The sequence below is a fragment of the Plasmodium inui genome (genome assembly GCF_000524495.1).
Source record: "Plasmodium inui San Antonio 1 unplaced genomic scaffold supercont1.34, whole genome shotgun sequence".
Taxonomy (NCBI): domain Eukaryota; phylum Apicomplexa; class Aconoidasida; order Haemosporida; family Plasmodiidae; genus Plasmodium; species Plasmodium inui.
Window position 1 is genome coordinate 4,587 of NW_008481868.1, and position 20,615 is coordinate 25,201.

Here is a 20,615-nt window from a genome sequence, read left to right on the forward strand (position 1 = left end):
CGGGGATATATGAATAAAGTTAAAAGTGCATAATTAATTTTATGAGTGAATGTATTATTCATATGCGTTGATATTGGTTATGTTGCAGAATGGACATACGAGGTATAGTACACAGGGGAAGTTGTTAATAATATTCCTTATGGCTAGGTTCCTAGTCGTATTGTCCAATATACGGAGGGTGGATAGTTTTGGCATTTGCATCAAATATAAGCTAGATTTCGCTGTTGTATGATACGCGATTGTGGCGCATGATCTTTCCATACTGTTAAAATAAGAATTAGGTGTACCATAAAGAATCCCCTTCGCTAGCCGTATGTAATATGAATTCCCTGTTATCTTTATATTTTGTGAAATGTAATCTGTACTGCTTCCTTCCTTTGGGGGAGAGGTTCATTTGGTCATTGTGAACCTCCAAGTACAAAATAGAAATTGATAAAGGGGGCAATATACGGAGCAAAGTTCCTTACGATAAGTGGTGATTCCCCTGGCAATCTTGCAAGATGAATAAATAATTGCCGAAAACTCCTGATAACAATATGTGACAATTATAATGAAGCATTCGAAGAATGTGCTTAGCGTGATTTCTCTGCAGTGTGGCGGCTGAAATATGTAAGTTTTACGTATAAATATCGAGCGTATATAGCTCAATAGATGGTATCGACGAGTGGAACATTGGAAGAACTATTACGGTTTCTTCTTTTTTTTCCTCTTTTTGATACATTTTGCAATATTAAAAACATCCTTCATTAATGTGTATTCACTGCACTGTGAAACTATGATGGCGGAGTGGACACCCGACTAAGAAGCCATGTTTCTCCAGAATACATGATTCCCTCAAGTCAGAAACGAACGATGGAAGACATTTCTGCTAATTATTCAATTAATAATTTACTCAGGAAATGAGTAGTTATCTCTTATTATGAAGGGGGACTCAGTCGTGTTAATCTGATATCTTCTGAGAGAACCATACCCCCCTGAGTATTGAGTTTTAAAATGAGCTGTGGATCTTATGCCAATCTTAATGCAATCATTCAATCTGTTTCTACATGAAATTAATATTAATTATGAGGGACGTTAATTCTGAATAAGAAGATTAACAAAGTCGAATTAAGTATAAGTGTGAATAATAAGAGTTAACCCTTCTTCGGCGTACAATAGGATGATGAGAAGACAGAATATTGCAATAATTCTATTTAAGGATTCTTCTTGATCGGTTAAAAGAGCTGTTCAATACTGGGAATATGCTAACGCGATTTGATTAATTTCGTCGAGAAGATTACCTATTATGGGCAAAATTTAACAGAGGAAGAGACAGAAAAATACCAGTATTACGTTTCTATGTAAAACCCCCAGGCCTACAGCACAATCAATGTATATCAATCAAGACTCAAACATGAAGCAACAGGCAATGAGCACAATAATGATGCACCATTTGGTTGTGATTACCCCCAGATATATATAATACAAGAGGGGACAAAATTAGTGAAGGAGTTGTGGGGGTGGTTATAACATATTACAACAGATACAACATAAAGATTAAGAGAACATTCCAGTATTGAGTCATAAGAGGAAACTAGGAATAACAGATATGTGTAAGTGTACCCAAGTTTTCCATTCTGAATATCATGAATTATAGTAAACTAAGAGAGGAAGATATCACATTCGTCATTTGGAGGTGTTAGGCGAATTTAGATTATGGGTATGAGCTCGGGATGCATCAATTTCGAGAAGAATAAGGAGCATATTGGCCCAAGAAATACAAGTAATTTACATCCCTTTATACCTTGCTATGATTTATTGATAACAGCCTAGGTGTTGTTGACTCTTTTACACCTTACGATGGAATATATATATATCCATGGATACACATACATATATGTATATTTTTTCCTTCTTATATGTGGGAATAGTTCATGAGTCATAGAGATAAGGGGTGTTAACCAGGTGGAATATGATGCCCCTATGGCGTCATACAGGAGGGGAATACGAACAGATGGAACCGAACAAGCACAGAATAGTCCCAGTGCTACACATTTCTACGCGAAAAGAAGATATAGTTACTAGTATATGCAGATTAAGATTAGAAGCTTGTTTATTTGACATAAAAATGTGCCCCCTAAAATTACACCATTGTTCATGACGTGTCTCATCTATGCATATATAAGCGGAGTAATGGATTGTTGAATTTGAACTGGTATAATATGAGTTCTAATTTTATATTGAACTTTACTTGTTTGTTGCATACGATTGAAAGGGCTGATATAGCGAGTAAATGTGTTTATGTCCCTCTGTGGGAACTCCTGTGAGTGCAATGGAATAGAGATATGCAGATCAAATGGGTAGAGCGTGAAATGGTGCGCCGTTGTGTTTAAATAGCTCATTTTATAGTTATCTTATTTTTATGAATGCGTTCCCATGCCCCATGTTTCCTGTGAGTGTGTTTTTTGATGTTTGGATATTTTCACCAGTAGCCCCCCGGATTTTGCATTCTTCTTGTGTATGTTTTATGATGTTTCTGCATTCTTATGAGAGTATTTTTCCATGGCGCCTCTCGCCTATATATGCGTCCTCCTCTGCTCCATTGTTGCGAGCGTCGTTTCATGTTGGGTAATTTTCGCGAACGCACTTCCATGGGGCTTAATTCTTTGCGCATGACCTTCCATGTGGTGTAATTTTCCCCGACTGTGGCCTCATGTGGCTTAACCCTGCCGATGTCCTTCCATGCTGATAAAATCTTGGCAGGGTCCTCTCATGTGTTATATCTGTTGCACGCTTGTGGTTTCGTTCGGCTTTATTATGTATATTTCTCTATTCAATCTTTTCATGAGGATACACCTTCCTGCTGCATTCCTTTGACGAAATTTTTCTGCAGAGTCTGTTTATGATGACATTTCTCGTAGCATTCTTATGAAGATGCCTTTATCTGTTGCATCTTCATCACGATTCCTTCTCGTGTTGTTCTTTCATGATGATGCCCCTTTTTCCTGTCTTCTTATGATGCTGCCCCTCCGGGTTATTGCGCTGTTCTCGTGTTACGTCACTGTGCTGCTTTTTCTCTGGGTGGCATCTTTTTAAGGATGCTTATATTTTCCATGTCATTATGATTATGTTCCTCCGGGTGACAACTTCGGGTGGTTACCTCTCCTTCCTGCGTGAATATGAAGATATTCATGTGTGCAGCATCCTTTTCAAGGTGATATTTCCTGTTTCATCTTTATCGAGTCCTCTTTCCTCTTGACGCCCTATTGTGAAGAATCATTCTTGTTAGGCATTTTCTTCTTTGAAGATCCATCTCTCCGCATCGTACTGAATATATTTTTTTGCGTGCCATTTTTATAAAACTGCCTTCTTCTGCTGTGTGACTATGCAGATTCTTCTCTGTTCTGCATTTTTTCCTGACGCCAATTTTCTTCTCAAGTGTTCTTATGATGTCCTGTGTCGCGTCATTGTTAACATTTCCCTCTGTGTTGCATTTTTTTTCGAAGATTGTTTCTATGGCGTCATACTGAAGAGATTTTTTCTTTTTCCATTTCTATAAAGATGCTCCTTCCTTCGGCCATGTCACTAGGAGATAATTTTTTGTGATGCATTACTTTATGAAGATATTTTTGCCCTGTGCCATCTTGATCATGTTTTTCTACGCGTCCTCCTAAAGAAGTTTTTTTTCCATTTTATTGTGAAGATGTCTTCTTGTTTCCCACTTTTTTTAGGAGGGTCCTCCTTCTCCGCGGCATTCTGAAGATGATGTTTTGGGTGTACATTCTTCTATGAGCAGGTTCCTTCCGCTTCCACATGGTGAAGTCGCCTCTCTGGCCACGTCTTCGTGGAGATTTCCTTCCTGTCGCTTCATTGTGCAAATTTTCTTCCGGCGCATCACTGTGCGAATTTCTCCTTGGCTTCATCATAGTGCTGATACCCTCTTGACTCTTTCATGGTGAAAGATGTTCTTCTGGGCGCTTCATTATGAAGATTTTTCTTTTGCTGTCTCATTTTGAAGATATCCATATGTTTTTCACTCCTAGTTATCATAAACCCTTTATTCCGCGGAATCTTCATCAACATATTTCTTTCTCTTATAAGTAGCGTCTTCATGAATATATATCCTCTTCTTTTACTCTCTTATGCGGATTTCCCTACCGGTGAAGATTAAGTAGGATGACCATATTGATCTGTTAGGGATACCAGAGGGAAACAATATGCTAATGTGTAATATGCACAACGCTCCCTCGGGTTTTACCGTTTCAGCAATTACTATATCCATGGATTAGTACTGTGTAAAAAGTACTCCTGTGTCAACAGCTCTATTATCTGAAGACCGTAATTTTTGAGCAAATGGAAATATCATGCGATGTCATCGTATCAAACATACAAGGGTGTATGTACTATTAATATATGGAGGGTACTAACGCGCTTATTAAGTAGTTATTTGAAGAGAACAAGCACGCTTAGGGTACCATTATTTATAGGGTACTGGTATCCGATTATAACACGCCGCAGTGGTGGGGATGTATGCTTATACTATTATGTCAGGAGTTCTGATGCCCCTGCAATCGTTTATATGAAGGCTTTGCGGATGTAGGCTTCTATTATATGAAGAGTAGTATTTTGTGGAGTACAGGGAGATCCCAGGAGAAATATTGCCTAAAGAGTACTGATGTGTGTGCCTTCTCAATGAGGAAGATTGCGGATTTCCTCATGGTAGTGTTATATGAATGTACTTACAGATGAACTAGAATGATATTTTCAGAGTATTGTTGTTTGAAGACCACACGTCCATAAAAGTTAGGGATGATCTGGAGTAGTATTTCGTTAGCCCTTTTATGTGTGTGTAGTATTCTTATTTGCAGAGCACAGTAGTGCGAAGATTATGCCTGTATCCGAGGCATGATTATTTGAAGGGTTTCGATATACGCAAGGTACTTTTATATAGGGGGCACAATCTTATTAAGCGTAAGAGTATATCCGCAGTAATATGTAGTGAGCTAAAGGTATGTGCCCCGAATATTACTATGGGGTGGATGAGACATTGGACGTTTCGTTATTTGAATAAAACCATTGTTTATACTACACTGAGGTCTTCTCATCTGCGGTACCTTATTTTTGAAAAGGTCAAAATCCCGGCTGTACTATAGGGACATCACAGTCTTACCAACTCCTGTGATGTATCTGCAGGAGCATTCCTTGAGGAGAAGCGGTATCCTAAAAGTAGTATTATAGGAACACTACTGTCCTGCGTGGAATATCATGGATGTTGATAAAATTAATGTTACGAGAATAGCTTTGACGAAAGGATACGAATATCCATAGCATACAAACCACTTATCATTTTAGCAAGGGGAGAAGAGAAAAATGAACTAGAACAAATGCTCAAAATGAAGTTTATACATTGAAGGTAAAGCGACATTGGGCACAATTCTGCATCTCAGAGGAAACATAAATATATAGGGTAGAACCATATAAGTGCTTTAACAGTATCAACGCACATAAACAGGAAGCTGAAAGGAAACATGCAAAGGGAAAGTAGCACCATATAACGAAAAAGGATAAAGGTAACGTAACAAATAAGAGTACCTAAAGCAATGTTAACACACAACAAATGAACCCGAAGGAAAGCAGGGTGAACACGAAAGAGTAAACTTACGGTAAAATATGAGGTGGGATATTCACCGGGCCCAATACCGCATGAAGTAAAAGAGGAGTTTATTGCCAACTTTCATGTCTCAGAATATACGCGATTATTCGCAGTTAGAGAGAAAGATACATAAGTACGAAATTTGTTACCTATATTAATTGGTGTTCTAAATCTTCTTCTGCTTGTATTAAGCGTTATGGCTTGAATTAAAAACTCTACAATTTTATTTGTTGCCCCAGGATGTAATATCCTATGATACCCTTTGTGATTTTATGCATGAAAATATATAATTGCTTAAAATAGATTTATTTCTTCTTTGAAGTTTTAGAAGCTTCCTTAAAAGCTATTTTGTTTTTGTAAAAATATAACGCAATTTCTGGTGTGAATTCTGGAGGAGTTATCACATTCGGTGCCTCTACGGTTAGTGTAATGGATTCTCTTTTTGTTTTATCTAAAATCCTAATCATAAGATATCTATATTGACTGCCTGGGTCACTAGTGGGCAGAGGTGTAACATGGAAGCTGTGTTGTTACCTGTATATTCTGTGTTGCCCTGATTTCGAATATAACCATCCCAATTCTTTGGATCGCATTACTGATATGACTTTGATTTTAGTTTTTCTATTCCTTTGCAAAATATGAGCAAAATGACTATGAGAATAACCTCTTAATTTTGAGACGTCCTCCCCCTTTTTCTATATAGCAGTATTTTGGCAATGGGGAAACTCATTGAGAATGAATAAAAGCAATAAACCACCCTCTTACTCATGTGATGTGTGGATAAGTTCCGCCAGAGTGTTATATATAAATGAACCGTTCATGAGTTAACAAGCTAGAGTAACCCATCCTGTTAGAGAGAAATATGCCCCGAGAACAAAATTATATATCAATTTAAAAGGGACGGGTTTGACTCAAAATGGAAGAAGGAGAAAGTGACGGTTATTCCTAAATAGAATGAAACCTAGGGAAGAATATAGACAACAGGAAACAGGCGGAATGTGGAGGAAGATATAAAGATGCGGAGCCTACCCATAAGACTTGAACGCCCCCATACTTGAATACCCGAAGAAAGAAGTGCAGCTTCAGACGTGAAACTACATTTAAAGGAGGTGCAAAGATTAGAATGTGAGCTGAACATATGTTTTTTTAAGGAGTTATGCACAACTGAAATTCGTATTTCACTAAATTTAATCAAAAATCCAGAGTATCATACTTTAGATTGAAAGTTTTCATCAAACGAACCTAAGCGTACACTACAGTATATGTTGAGAGCCACCAAGCTGCGTATGAACCCGACTGTATTGTTCCATTCCGGCAGAGTAGAATTATTCTGAAGCCACAGAATATGGAATTAGTCAGATCCACAAACCCTTCAAAAGTTAAGGATCATAGGTGAGTTGACGAGACTTTAATATTCGCGCGCTTTATTAAGAGCAATACTGAAGACATTCTGTGGTACCATTTATGACTTGTATCAAGTCTTATTCCCGAACAATCCTGTAAAAAATCTTTGAAACTGCCGCCCATAGCATAGCAGCAGCTACGTTGCAATACTAAAACCTGCTATACTCTATATATCTGACAGCCTACACCAGCAGACTGATTTAGTTGTGAACTGGACGATGTGGAAGATTTTCCCCACCTCACTTTACCAAAATTACTATAGAAAACAAACTTGATCACTACACATCCTTATCATTCCGTCACTGTCTCCCAAGAATAATCCCTCCACAGTGTAATTAATGTGATAGGAATATTCTTCTCTATCACTGAAGTAATAGTCCTAAGAGATATATCATCTCCTTAAGGAATAACATATCTATGGATTAAGCTAAAAGATAAATCTGGGCATGTTACGAGGGTATGGGATTTTTTTATTTATTTTTTACAAGTATTAAGAAAAGGTTCATTTCCTATTTCATCTCAGCTTCCCATCTTGTTCTGTCATTTTAACTTTAAAAATTTAGCACAGGAGTATATTACCTACGGGCAACCTTATTCTTTAGGATTGAATAAAACGAAGAAGGTAATATAAGAGAAATCCAGGAAGATTTTATCGGCATAGTGAATGATTGGATTTATTCCGATTATTTGTTTCTTCCTTTCTCTCGTTCGGCTAATATTTAAGGACCAAAAATGAGGAGAAGGAAGATCTACAATTATAAGTCGTTTTCTAGTCCAAAAAATACAAATGTCGTGATATATTTTCTATGATGCCAACCGTATTAAATAATGAAATCATTATAAAAGGTATAATTAGTTCTTTATCAGAAGATATAGGGGTATATCACTCCTATTATGACAAAAGCAATCTATGATAACAGGATTAAAAATATTAAAATAAAAAAAAGAAAAAGTACTATACCCAAGAGACAAGCAAGTTAATGTCTCTAAAGACCCATAAGTATCATATGATATGAATGTACATTAATAATTAGTAAAGTTCTGAAGTTAATAAATAAAAGAGAAAAATTGACTAGTGTTCTATCCTAATCTGGATTAGATTTTCAATAGTGCCTAAGAAGAGAACAGGGGGACCCCGGGCCAAAATCAAGTAATTAGGTTACTAAAATAATAATTGTGGAATTATTGTCAAATCGAAACAACAGCTAGGCAGAAACAATTCCTACACAACCCCTTATAGATTATAGAAAGACATATAAAAAGAATATTTAGTCATTAACTCGCTTTCTCCAGTAGTAACAATCTTCCCTATATGAAAAATCGTATATATGAGTTCCTCAAGTACATCTGATAATCAGGTGCAGTTAGTAAATTTCTTAAAATCTCTATTAAAGGACGAGGAACGGTCACAGTCTAGGTAGCACGACCTTATCTTATTAAACTCCAGATCCTGAAAAGATATTAATATTTCCTATATCAGATATGGAAGAATGAAAAAATTTTTTAATTTATATAAGAGGAGCTGAAGTACTAGAAGGATTAATCTCTAAACTAAATAACAGGTAGACTCCCAGCGACATCACGAGACAATTTTCTCTGGCAACCCAGACCCCCCCCCAATCCCACCTCATGAGAATATGAATAAATCACCAAAGTTCCTCCCCATGCAAGAGAATAGACCGAGATGATGAGACTCGACAATATAAAGTGAGTCTTAATAACGAGCTCAACCCCCGCCACAGCACCTCCTCTCCTCAAAAAAAAAACAGGCTGAAACCAAATATCTCTAAAATCAGACTGAAGAGAAAAACCCACCACAACCCCCCCTTTCACTGAATAGGGATCAGAAACCCCAGGTGCATAAGCCATCCGGTTCCAGAAATTGACCGTTAAATTAATTATCCAAGACGAAAGAGCAATCCCCCTATTATCATTAGGCACCGACCCCCAAGAGTCAAGTACGAATCAGAATTTGAGCTCAACGAAGAGAGGGAAAGAAACAGCATCTCCCAGCTTCAGCTGGAACTCACCACTGAAACCTCATGATAAATTACAGCTGGGATCCTATTGACTAAAGTCTCCTGGGTAATCTAAAGGCATTCAATAAACACGCAATTTCGTCTTCGCTATAAACAACCGCCTGAACACCTCCAAACCGGAAGCCTAGGCAACTAAAACTTAATCACGGACGACAACTCCAAGACTGACACCAGAAAACTCCTACCGAAGTAAATTTCGGTGCCTCAAAGAAGGAACTTGAATAAAAGTGAATCTCCTCCTTGGACACTAAGGGGAACATCATGTTGAGGGATAGACGACGAAGGCGAAAACATGCTGACAAACAGAAACTGAAGCATGATAAAACGATCCACAATCCAAAAAAGCCAGTAAAAACAATAAGAAAAATCAGGATCCCCAAATTGTATTCCTGAGAAGGTACAACTAAACCCCCGAACGCTCACCCAGAGATGAAGAACCCCAAAAAAGACAAGGAAACTCTCGAATCTCAGGGAGTACCCAGCCTCCCCCAAACCAAACATATAAACTACGCCCCTCAGGTCAGTAGGAAAGGAGGACCAGAAGTAAACTAAGAAAAGGGAGCAAGTACCAGCCCAATTCACCTCCCAACCGGAGGGGGGACACCAACTACAGAATAAGGAGCAGCAGCTATGCCCCGAGAAAGCAGTCCAAAAATTCAGATGAGGGATAAGCCGAATGATAGCTGAAGAGCGCCTCTAACCAGAAAACCATGAACATTAAATAATGAAAAAAAAAGAATAAGGTAAAGTGCGGAACGCCCCCGAGGAACAACACCTACAATCCCCAGGTCAGGAACAACTAGAAATCAATCAACAACCAGAAGCCCCAGTAGAAACAGCCAGATAAAAACACAAAGCACGAATCTTCGAGTAGCCCCAAAGATCAAAATTCTCACCAGGGTGGGCAGATTAAGAACGATAAGGCAGGACCCAAGGTGACTATTAAAACAACCTACTAGGAACTGACCATCGAATCTGATATCTCCAGACGGGAAGGAAACCAAGCCTTCAAAATGAAGCTCCCAAGACAAAAACGAAACGTCTACCAGCAGGACCGTATACTAGAATGGACGCTAGCTCTTGAGGAGCTGCCCAGTAGCTAGACACAAGAAACTGGCCGAAGCTGGAGCAGACGAACAAACATCAACGAAAAAGCGGAGGAGTCTCTCCCCCAAAAAACAACAGGAGGAAGGAGGGAATAATTTAAAGACGAGGAACAAGAAACCCTAAAAACAAAACAGGAGCCCCCAGCATCACAAAGGAGGATAGGGGATTGAGCACAGTAGCTAACCAGAAACCGGGGTAAGGATAACTGGGAGAAATATCAGCAGGTAGCATGACCACCTCCTCCCCGACTCAACTAAAGCGATTCTCACCACAGACCTCACCAGGTCAGAAGAGGTTCGAGGCACCAAGAGACAAAAGAACTCTGATCAACCTCAAAAATCTGAGGTAGATAAACGGCAAGACAAACTGTAAACGCACCGGAAGCAACAACAAAGGACCAGATAAGCTAATGATGTGGCAAAACTTCTATCAGGGTAAAGCCGAAGCAACTGATCGAAGCAGGAACGTCCAATCCAAAACAGCTTGCTACCCGTAACATCCACTCGGGCCGAAACGTTAAAATTCCGTTAACAACTCAAGCCCGGAAAAGAAACCCACAGAAGGAAGTATTTCAAATCACTGGAGCGTCTCCATAAACCCTGCCCCCTACCACAAAATAGTCAGGCAAGAGGAACTTACGGGGCCACCTTCGGTTTAAAGGAACAAACAATGAAGCTCATGTCTCAGCTCGAGAGGGCCAGAGGGAGGATCCCCCGTTGAACCCAACCTTCCTAGGAAAGTTCAAGAAGTAGGGGATGAGTGACATAGGGTACAAGTAACCGAAGGAAGACGAGGCATCACCTTAGGACAAAGGGAAGGTGGAGCGATCCTGAGATGCGAGAACAGCTCGAAGAATCTGATTTCGAGCAGCAGGCGCCCACCAAAAACCTCCAGAAAATCACTGCACCCAAGGGATTTATTGCTAAAATCCAACTACTAAGCCGCACTAAACCGCTAAGAACAGCAAGACGTGAAGACGAATATGAGAACCTCAGGCCTAAAAAAGAGGGACGAATAAGACTGGCCGGGAAAACCCAAAAGGCTCACAGGCAGTCAAGAGAAGATAGATTCTGGGAATCTGTGTAGAACAAGAGCAAAAGTCAAAGGAAAATTAAGAAAGCAAATATCTCCCAAGTCCGTTCACGAAACCAAAGGCCCTTGTGGATATCTTCCAGCCCAAGACTAGGACTGGAACTAACAATCCAAAAGAAGACAAATCAACCAAGGCGGCAGCCGAAGAGAAAAAATTTCAAAATAGTCCCCCCAAAGCAACTCGAATCATAAGTCAAGCAATAAATCGAACAAAAAGCAGGAAGCTAATCTTCCAGTACCTGGAGCCACAAGTTAAAAGGAGTCTGTATAGGTGAGCATCCGCCAAGGAAGCTTCTCATACGCCTAGCCAATTCAAGACCAGCCAAACACTCCCAAGGACAAAATCCAAAACAGAGGAAAGCATCTGGAGGGAAGGAGATTCCATGGGCCATCTCTAAGGCCGGGACAAGGCCCCTGGGGCGGATAAGTAGTATACACAGAAAATAAGTGGCATATAAGAGGGAAAGAAAGGGAAGAGTAATTCACCGGGAAGGTCAGGCAGAACCCCCTACATCCGCCGACAACGACCAGACCGGAGGCTAAAATGAAGAGTGGGAAAACGAGTAGAGATAGTCACTGAATTAGACGTCTACGACAAGCCCGGGTCGGTAATAGGAATAACAGAGAAAGTGCCAAAGGAGAGACTTGAAGAGTGAAAGGATCAAGCATAAAAAAAACTGGGGATGTCGGGGCTGAAATTGAATACGGAGGCCCAGGCCGAGTAGCTTATGTTACAGTATCGGATTCGAACACTAATGCAGAAAGAGACGGAGTATAATGTCTAGTTCTGATTGAACCAACAGAGGGCCTTGCCCAGCACCAGGAGAGGTCCCAAGTAGGACAAGGAAACTACAGGACAATCTGGGGATTCATGCATGAAGCCTAAAAGAACCGAACGACGCCCCTTGCCAAGAGGCGAAATGGGAAATTTAATAAGAGGAAGCTAGGAAAAGTCAGATGAAGAACATCTGTGGTTCAAAAGAGGTACAAGAAGCTCCCCATAGTGGAAACAGTGGAGAAGAGTACAACGGAGTTGGAACCGAGACCAAGTGTAGGAAATGACGGAGACAAGTTTAAGGCGGAGCCAGAATGATGGAAAGGGGAGAAACGAAGAGAGGCTAAAAAGAGCACAGTCTCTGTCTTGGCATAAGTGAGAAGGACAGACAAGATGGACAACTTAAGTAACCGGAGAATAAACAATAGCTTCAGTAAGCGCCCCCCCACGGCGCAACCCCTGATAAGAGTAGAAGGAAACAGAAACCGAAAAAACCCAAAGGAGAAACGCACGTGGGGGAGAGCACGGGTGAAAACAGTAGCCCTAAGACTCCGCAGAGGGAGGTTAGGGAAGATATGGGCTAGGAGTCAGACACGAACATAACACTCCCCCAGGACCCAAAGTGACCCGGAGGCCGAGAACACCATCGGAAAGTTAACTGGCCGTCACTCCCTGAAATGGAAATCAGGCAAACAGAACACGTGACCCCAAGCCGTCTCAAAGCCAACGCGGGGGTAGAGACCGTAGGGGATACATTTGGTTAGGTGAGATATCTCCCCCCATCCCTCCCGCCTCAGAACCCAGTAGAGAATGAAGCTGAATGGGAACCCCAGATCACGGTTCTAGGGGAGACGTATAGGGGGAAAAATCCAGCTCGAGAATCAGTAAATGAAGCCTCAGCTGGGGATTGCCCAACAGATTGACTGAAGAGAGTCAGGTGAGGAACCCAAGGCTAGGAGGCGGAAGCAGCAGCACAATAAAGACAAGAGGACGAGTGAAGGACTATAACCGCAATCGGGTCATAGGACGAGTTAGGTAACAGAGTCTTAGAAGGGATAGCCGCCATAGTAGGGAAAAGAAACAGTAGCGGCGCCTCAATTGAACAGCTGGGAGGCTCCGGATATGATAAATAGCATCTTCACGGGACACTGCGGGAGGTTAGATAAGGACCTATCGACCGAGGTCTCAGACGATCTGAATATTCTAGGAGTGAGAGAAATAAATAACGTTAGAAAGAGCAGATGATCCGACTAAAAGAGACGAAGAAAAGGGAAGGCTGGTCGATGTTGCAACCGCACACAGCAGCCGACCAATGTAAACAAGAGTACCATAGGTATTGTCTAGGAGCCATAAAAGGATATCAGGACGCCGTTCCGGGATTCCTGGGGGATTGGGGTACAAATCTTGAGGAGATGACCAAAGCAATTGACTGGAATAAACTGAAGGAAGGTGAGGATGGAATGATGAAATCGATGATTGGGTCTGGGGGGGATAAGTATGAGTGGGCAGGCCTTTTAACTTGTGTGATGTATGAAGCCATAAAAGTTCAAAAAATAGATATAAAAGCCAAACACCCCCTAGGGCCCGTATGGGACAGACATTGTTGGCCGAAGTTATTAAAAAGAGGCACCACAGACAATTGGGATCAGGGCGCAACAGGACAGAGCATGTTAAAGGCTGTAGCATGTTTAATGAGAGCTTTAATTGGATATGATCGTACAGAACAACATAACGACGACGGAATAAGGAATAGGTGCCAGCCTATATGGGACAAAGTGGCATTGAGGTTAAGAATAGGGGAACAATCAGCAAGCCAGGATGGAGATGAACAGTTAGGACGATTCGTGAAGCAACTGAGAACCAACGAAACTCCTGGGGAGCCGGAATGTACGAGACTGGGGTTAATTTTAACCATATATTATGGTATGAGATCTTGTGCGGAAAGGAGTCGAGCTTATGAGTTAACGGGTCTGATTCGCGGAGGTTCAGAAGGGCTGAGAAGGATAGGTCAATGTCAATTTCAAGGGCAGACCCTTAGTTGTAAAGCAACTGACTCTCCTTCTGAAGGGACAAATCTAAATATTTGGACGACAACACAGCAGAGCCTCATTACGGGACTCCCCCCCGTTCCTCAGAAGGTGCTGAAGTTGACCGAAACAGATAGCGGAAATCCCCTACCCAAAGGGGCCCCCACCGCAGGCGCGTCAAGAAGCGATTTCACCTGGGTCAACAGTTGGAACCAACAGCAGAAAAACAAACATCTGGAAGAACAAAAATCACCGCTTTATGTGAGAGGACATGGAAACAGCGATGACTTGAGGCAAGAGTCCCGCGAACGCAAAGAATCCAGCGCAACCCGAACACCCACCTCCCCGAGGCCAGGCAATGATGAGGTTAACGTTGAGGTACAAACGAACCAACCTATTCAGGCAAGTAATGTATCGGAGTCAAGGGACCCCCGAAGCCCCCAGGGCCAGGAGTTCCCAACCAGGAGCCACGACCCGATGAAGTTAAAAGAGCAAGGACTCCTCAGCCACACACAACGACAAGAGACGACTAATGATAATCATCTAAACCAAGGTCAATTAGGACAAAGACATCTCACCCCAGCCGACCGTCAGACTGAGCTGGTAGAGATCGGGTTGGGTCCGAAAGTAGGATATGGTGTAGGAGGACTAATGGCAGGAGTCCTGTCGCTGGCGAGTCTATATGGTCTCTACAGGTTGTATTTTAAGAAACCCAGAAGGAACAAACCTTCCTTCCCACAGCTCAGCACGAGGGACAAATATGAAAAAGCAGGATTAAGGTACGTTCCTTAACCCGACGTTCCCCCAGGGCCACTTAAGGGAACAAAATATCAAAGCGTCACGAGTCTAAAGATACTAAGCACAAGTGGGGCTTATCCGGTCCCGAAGCCGCCAACATGGGGGCAGGTCATAGTTGATAGGAGGAACCCACGAGAAGCTGCTTAGCCCAAAACATCACCATATAAAGGGTAAATAACCCCCCAGAAACCAAGGAACCAGACCAAACCAGCCCCACGGCAGCTGGAAGGAGTAGAATTGGACTCTCAGGATCTCTTAAGATATGACTGCATGCCTCCCCGGACGGAAGAAATCAATATCTGACCGAAGGGTGCTTAGCACCTCAGCTACAGTCAAGACTCCACTGCATTCAATCTCCAACCGGACAAGGGACAGCGGGGGTGTAGCAGAATGTACGCCCTTCGGACTGGAGTCTTGTGTCTGACCCAATTAAGGGGTTCCTCACTATGAGAGAGAGGCCGACATGAAGGCCTAGATCAAAAATCAATTGGCATCCGGTGGCTAATGATCAAGTCTAGGAGGTAGGACGGGGGCAGGTAGCGTCCCTCCCGGATGCACTGTGGGGCGGACTATAGGAACAGATCCTGGGGAGTAATGATTCAGGGTTCCTACTGTAGAATGACGAACACACGTTGAGGAGTGTCGCGTCTGGAGGTCGAACAGCTGCATCGGGGGGTTAAGTTCCGACTTCCCATATAAGTTTACGGTTGAGCGTTTAGGCATCGACCTCTCGCCGTCCCTATTCCGCGTTTTGGGGTTCCAAGGTTAAGGGTTAGAACTTGAGATTTAGGGTTCGAGGTTTAGGGTTTGCTTTTTAGTTGTCCGGTTCGGGGATAGGCGTTTAAGGCGTAGGTTTTGGGTTCAGGGTTTAGGGTTTCAGGGGTTATGGTTTAGGGTTTAGGTTTCAAGGTCTAGAGTTCAGGGTAAGAGTTTAGGGTCTAGGTTTAGGGTTCAGGGTTCAGGTTCTAGGCTTAGGGTTTCAGGGTTTAGGGTTTAGGTTTCCTGGCTCAGTTTTCAGTTTTCAGGGTTCAGGGTTAGAAGTCATGGTTTAAGTTTCAAGACTTATGGTCTTAGGGTTCAGTGGTCAGGGAGTTGGGGGCAGGGCTCAGTCTTCTGAGTTACGGGTTATGGTTCTGGGGTTAGGGTTCAGGGTCCTCGGTTTAGGTTTTAGGCTTCAGGGCTTTGGTTTCAGGGTTTAGGTTCAGGGGTAAGGGTTTAGTCCCCTGGTTCAGGGTTTAGGGTTTAGATTTGGGGCCTATGGTGCAGCTTTTACGTGGAAGGATCAGGTTCAGGGTCAGGTCTAGTCTTTAGGGTTTAGTTCCTACGGTTGATGATTCTGGGGATCAGGCTTAGGTTTAGGGTCAGGGTTTAGGGGTTAGGGGTTTAGTATTCATGTGTCAGGGTTTAGGTTTGAGGGTTTAGGCTTAGTGCTTAGGTGTAGGTTTAGTGTCTATTCTTTAGGGTTCAGGTTTTAGTCCTCAGGCTTAGGGTTCAGGGGTCAGGGATGAGTTTCAGGGTTTAGGGGTCAGTGTTTAGGTTTAGTTCTAGGGTTTAGGCTCTCCTTTTACGGTTTTAGCCTTAGGTTTCTTGGTTTAGTGATTAGGATTAGGTTTAATGCTCAGTCTTTACTGCCTCCGGGGGACTTTTCACCTTTTACCTGTTACGGAACAGTCTGTTATGTTGCTGGATTCTTGTTTAGGGAATCCCATTTCAGGTGGTATACCCTAGTGGTCACGGCCTAGGATCTTGGGAAGATCCTGCCTCCTTATATTCCTTGGATTTTATGTCATGTGGTATCTGTGACGATTTGGGTCCTTAGGGTCAGGTGTCCTTTCCTAATCCTCAGGTCAGTTTTCTCTGTTACGTCCCGTTTGTTTTTTTGCTTCGGTTGTCCCGGATTTCTTTTTAGGACTTAGATTTGGTTTCTGTTTTATTCCTTCCATTTTCTTTCTTGTGTAAAGCGTATTTCGGTTCAGCTCAACCTGGAAGGTCGGGGTGGCCCTGGGGCTTCCTTGTTTAATCTTTATCTTCTTGAGTTCAAGCATCTAGTTGTAGGGACTACAGGCAGTGGTTCCCCTCCAGGGGCGAGAGGGTTGCTGTTAGGGATTTATATCTTATAGACCCTGGGGTCAGGGGGCGTCGGGTCGTTTTATTGATTATCCTTTCCTGTCTATTTCTCTTTTGTTCTGACTCGGATCTTTGGGGGTTAGTTGCTGCTGCTCTGTTGTGAGTTTCGTCGGATTGAGGGGGTAGGAGAGGGGGGTTTGACGAGATTTTTTGGAGTTATTCTTCATTTCCTATTTTTCCGCTTTAGGTGGCGGGTCCTTATGGTGCTTGGGTATTGATCAGGGAGTTAGGCTTTGGGAGATAGTGGCTGCCTGGAGGTTACTTATTAGGTCCTATTTCGTATTGATTTGCCTAATGGCTCTACTCTCTAGGGAGGACTTTTTTGCATTTAGTGGTTAGGGATAAGGGAGCAGTTTGTAGTTTCTCGCAGTTAGAGTTCAGGGACTTGTCTTTTGGCTCTATTCTCCCAGCGTTGTTTCTCGTGATGAGAGTTGATAGACCGCGTGGTTTTTCTCCTATTGGGGAGGCCTTCAGGCTTCTGATCTTCATTTTAGATTTGTGCCTTTGTTATTTACTTGTCAGGGTTTAGCTGTCGGATCTATTCTGTAGGCTTTACGCTCATTTTCCTCTATTGGGTCTCTCCTGATGCGAAGGTACTCTTCCTCCCTTCATATTTACGCGTCACCATCTATTATACACGGGGTAAGCCTTAGGGTTGATACTTTTGTTCCTAGGCTTGGTCTGGTTTGTTCTCTTCTTTTGTTCTGGCCTCCTATTAGTCGTTGTCATAATTCTTCGGCTTAATGTTTTGTTGCTGATTCGGCTGTCCTACCTCTAGGCTTGTTTCCCTACGGTTCCTTTATTTGCTTTAAGGCCTTAATTTGCTTCTTCTTTTTCTTCTATAACCTGTTTGGTGTAGTTTTGTTTAGCTTCCTCATTTGACTCACTCCTTTGGGCAGCGGGTATAGGGAACCCCTCTTATTTCTCAGTTTTTAGCTGTCAGACCCTATCCCTTCGTGGGTATGGCTCTGTTTCATATTTAGCCTGTCTTAGGTCATTTCTTGTTTGCTTTCATCCAAGACGGACTTTTGGGGGGGTTTTTTAATTGTAGGACTGCCGAGATATGCTCGCTGGCTCCGATCCGTAATTTTCCTGTTTCAATGGCTACTCCTCCTTCTTTACCTCTTGAATGTGATCCTGACGACTGAATTGATCCTGGCTAATGCCTGTGGGGGTGTCCTTGACAGATTTCATCATGTCTTCCCTTTCTGTACGCCTTAGGATTAGGGGCCTGCTGTGGGGTTCTTATTCGGTCGTGATGAATCTTTAGGGAGTGATGATAACCGATTTTACGTATCAAAATGAATTCGCCTTTATAATTCTTTGATTTTAGTTTTTACTAAAAAATAACTATCAATACAGTAAATGAGTTAGCCTGTATATCTACATATTTATGCATTTCCGGAGGAATTAGAAATAATTCCTCTATTCTTTAATGAGATTACAGCTACTGATTCCTAATAAGCCACATAATATCTCTAATATCTTAAAAAAACAAAACAAAATAAAAGGAGCAAATAAGCTAATTCGAATTCGTCAATAGTAGCCCCTGAAATAATCATGGAGGATTTTTGGCATCACTGGAAGACAATCATATATACGTCCTTCCTGTGAAGTCGGTTGTATCATGTACTGAATCCTACTAGACTTTTCCTTTATCATGTTTCCGATTGGATTTTGATTTGGAGCTGTTCTTGTATTTAACATGACTATTATTGGAATGCCTTTGTGCTATTAAGACTGGGTCACTTTTAATGAAATATTATCTACAAATATAATAATATGTCTTCTGTAGTCATCGATTTAGTGGTCCTTTCCTCCCCCTTGATTTGAGTATGGCCTGTTTAAGAAATTAAACACATCCCTCTCTATCAATCGGGTTCATCTGATAATGTATACATAATGGGAAAAGGAATATGCATCAAGATTATTTCATATATACAGGAAGGTTAAAGTTTTTTCCGGGTAAAGAGGGTAAAGACGCATGTGGGGTGCAGAGAAATGAATAATGGAATTCCTCTGTCTCTATCTATTTCGCCCTTAGACCCCTATAGATATTATATATATTTATATATATACGGAGCTTTCATTTTCGTCATGGCTTGTTGCGGGAGAGGAAGTCATCTCTTTCATGAGTTGCGCTTAGAATACTATGATCACATGGCTTAATGCTGAACCCCCCCCCAATGATTTCTTCGATATTTTGGTGTATTTTTTCTGCTTAGATTGGCGACTCATTGAATTAACCGATTAAATCTTCCACATAATATAAAGGCGAGATGTGTCACATCACGAAACTTTTATGCACATTATAATATTAAGTGTTTCTCACAGAACAAATCCAGGGGCGTAAGAGAAATAATTTGTTCAGATAAAAATACACTATGACTTTACATGTCTGATTTCGGTCGTCTTGCAAACGAAAGAAAAAAACATATACGGCTTAGATCTGCGCCATTAACAGATAAATAGTTATATACTGCAGTAATTAATTTATCATTAAGGAAGACACAGAAGGAACAAGTTGTTGGTGGTCAAAATTTCTTCATACAATGAAGTGGCAATGAATGTTGCGCCTGAAGGGATTATAGAGTGAGAAGTACAGTTGAATACACGATGTGCATAGTGGCACACTCGCAGTTCGGTATCTGACACTCCACTTCGGAATATCTAGAAACAGGTATCCGCAAATTGTCGGCCTCTTGTGTTCTATTATCCTTAGGTGCGCCCTATTCATAATTAGGAGTTCCCCTTCAGCTCAGAGAATCTCTTCTGCTGTTTGCTTCCACCTAAGTTGAGGACTCTTCTCATAAAGTAGTCACCTAATTCCATTTCATCAAACCCAGATAACACGCCATCATCAGATTCAGAATGGGTGGAACTTACATTTTTATCTGAGTTTCTTCCTCTCAGACACCCATCTCCATTTAACTCCGAGAAGTTCCTCTGCTTTATTGGGGGCATTATCTCGTTCTCCAGGCGGGCTATTTCGTGCGACAAAATTTTTAAAATAATCTGGAACGACAGGTGGTTTACACATTAGTCATATGTATATTATCTATAGTCCATATGTATAGACCGCTTTCTCCATATAAACATCCCAAAAAAAGGTACATTTGATCCAGGGTAAGAACAAAATAAGAAATTTCTAGAGGCTTCTATTATTTCTTCAAGAAATTTCTACTCCATATAGCTTCCTAGTAGCAACATATTAGTGGCGACAACGAGAAGTGAAACTGAGCAGGAGCGAAAAAAGGGATCTTCGGAAGTTAAGGCCATGTGAGGTCCTGTTCCCGGCTTCAGGGGCGGGAGAACGTTTTTTGTTCTTCGTGTTATTCCTAGGTGAGCTTTCATCAGCCAAAGCGGAATTGGATTGGCTGAGAAAAGCCATAGTAGCTTAATTTAATTCCTGTGGTGCATATTAGTATACATAAAAAAGGCTTATTACGTGGGCGAATATTGTTCTAAATATATAACTGAGGTGGGTTTTGTCTTGTTATCATAAACTGCGTTAAAATACGTTGAAATATTTTAAACTACCTTCAAATACGGTGTAGTAGGTTTTAAACTGTTAAAATATGTAGTAAAGAGTACTTCTTAAATAAGTTTGACAA

General features: G+C 41.6%; 3 protein-coding genes across 3 annotated transcripts; 2 read left to right on the forward strand and 1 right to left on the reverse strand.

The window, feature by feature from the left end:
* Window positions 1-3,873: 3,873 nt before the first annotated feature.
* On the reverse strand, window positions 3,874-4,092 carry C922_05000 (hypothetical protein; the record flags this gene model as incomplete). The annotated part of the gene is made up of 1 exon (XM_008820573.1): window positions 3,874-4,092. One exon carries the CDS (start codon window positions 4,090-4,092, stop codon window positions 3,874-3,876), a length of 219 nt encoding a protein of 72 aa, XP_008818795.1.
* A 6,924-nt stretch (window positions 4,093-11,016) lies between these two features.
* C922_05001 (hypothetical protein) lies at window positions 11,017-11,268 on the forward strand (the record flags this gene model as incomplete). The annotated part of the gene is made up of 1 exon (XM_008820574.1): window positions 11,017-11,268. One exon carries the CDS (start codon window positions 11,017-11,019, stop codon window positions 11,266-11,268), a length of 252 nt encoding a protein of 83 aa, XP_008818796.1.
* A 2,022-nt stretch (window positions 11,269-13,290) lies between these two features.
* Window positions 13,291-15,177, forward strand: C922_05002 (hypothetical protein; the record flags this gene model as incomplete). The annotated part of the gene is made up of 2 exons (XM_008820575.1): window positions 13,291-14,855; window positions 15,069-15,177. The coding sequence occupies 2 exons, from the start codon at window positions 13,291-13,293 to the stop codon at window positions 15,175-15,177; spliced, it is 1,674 nt and encodes a 557-aa protein (XP_008818797.1).
* Window positions 15,178-20,615: the final 5,438 nt, after the last annotated feature.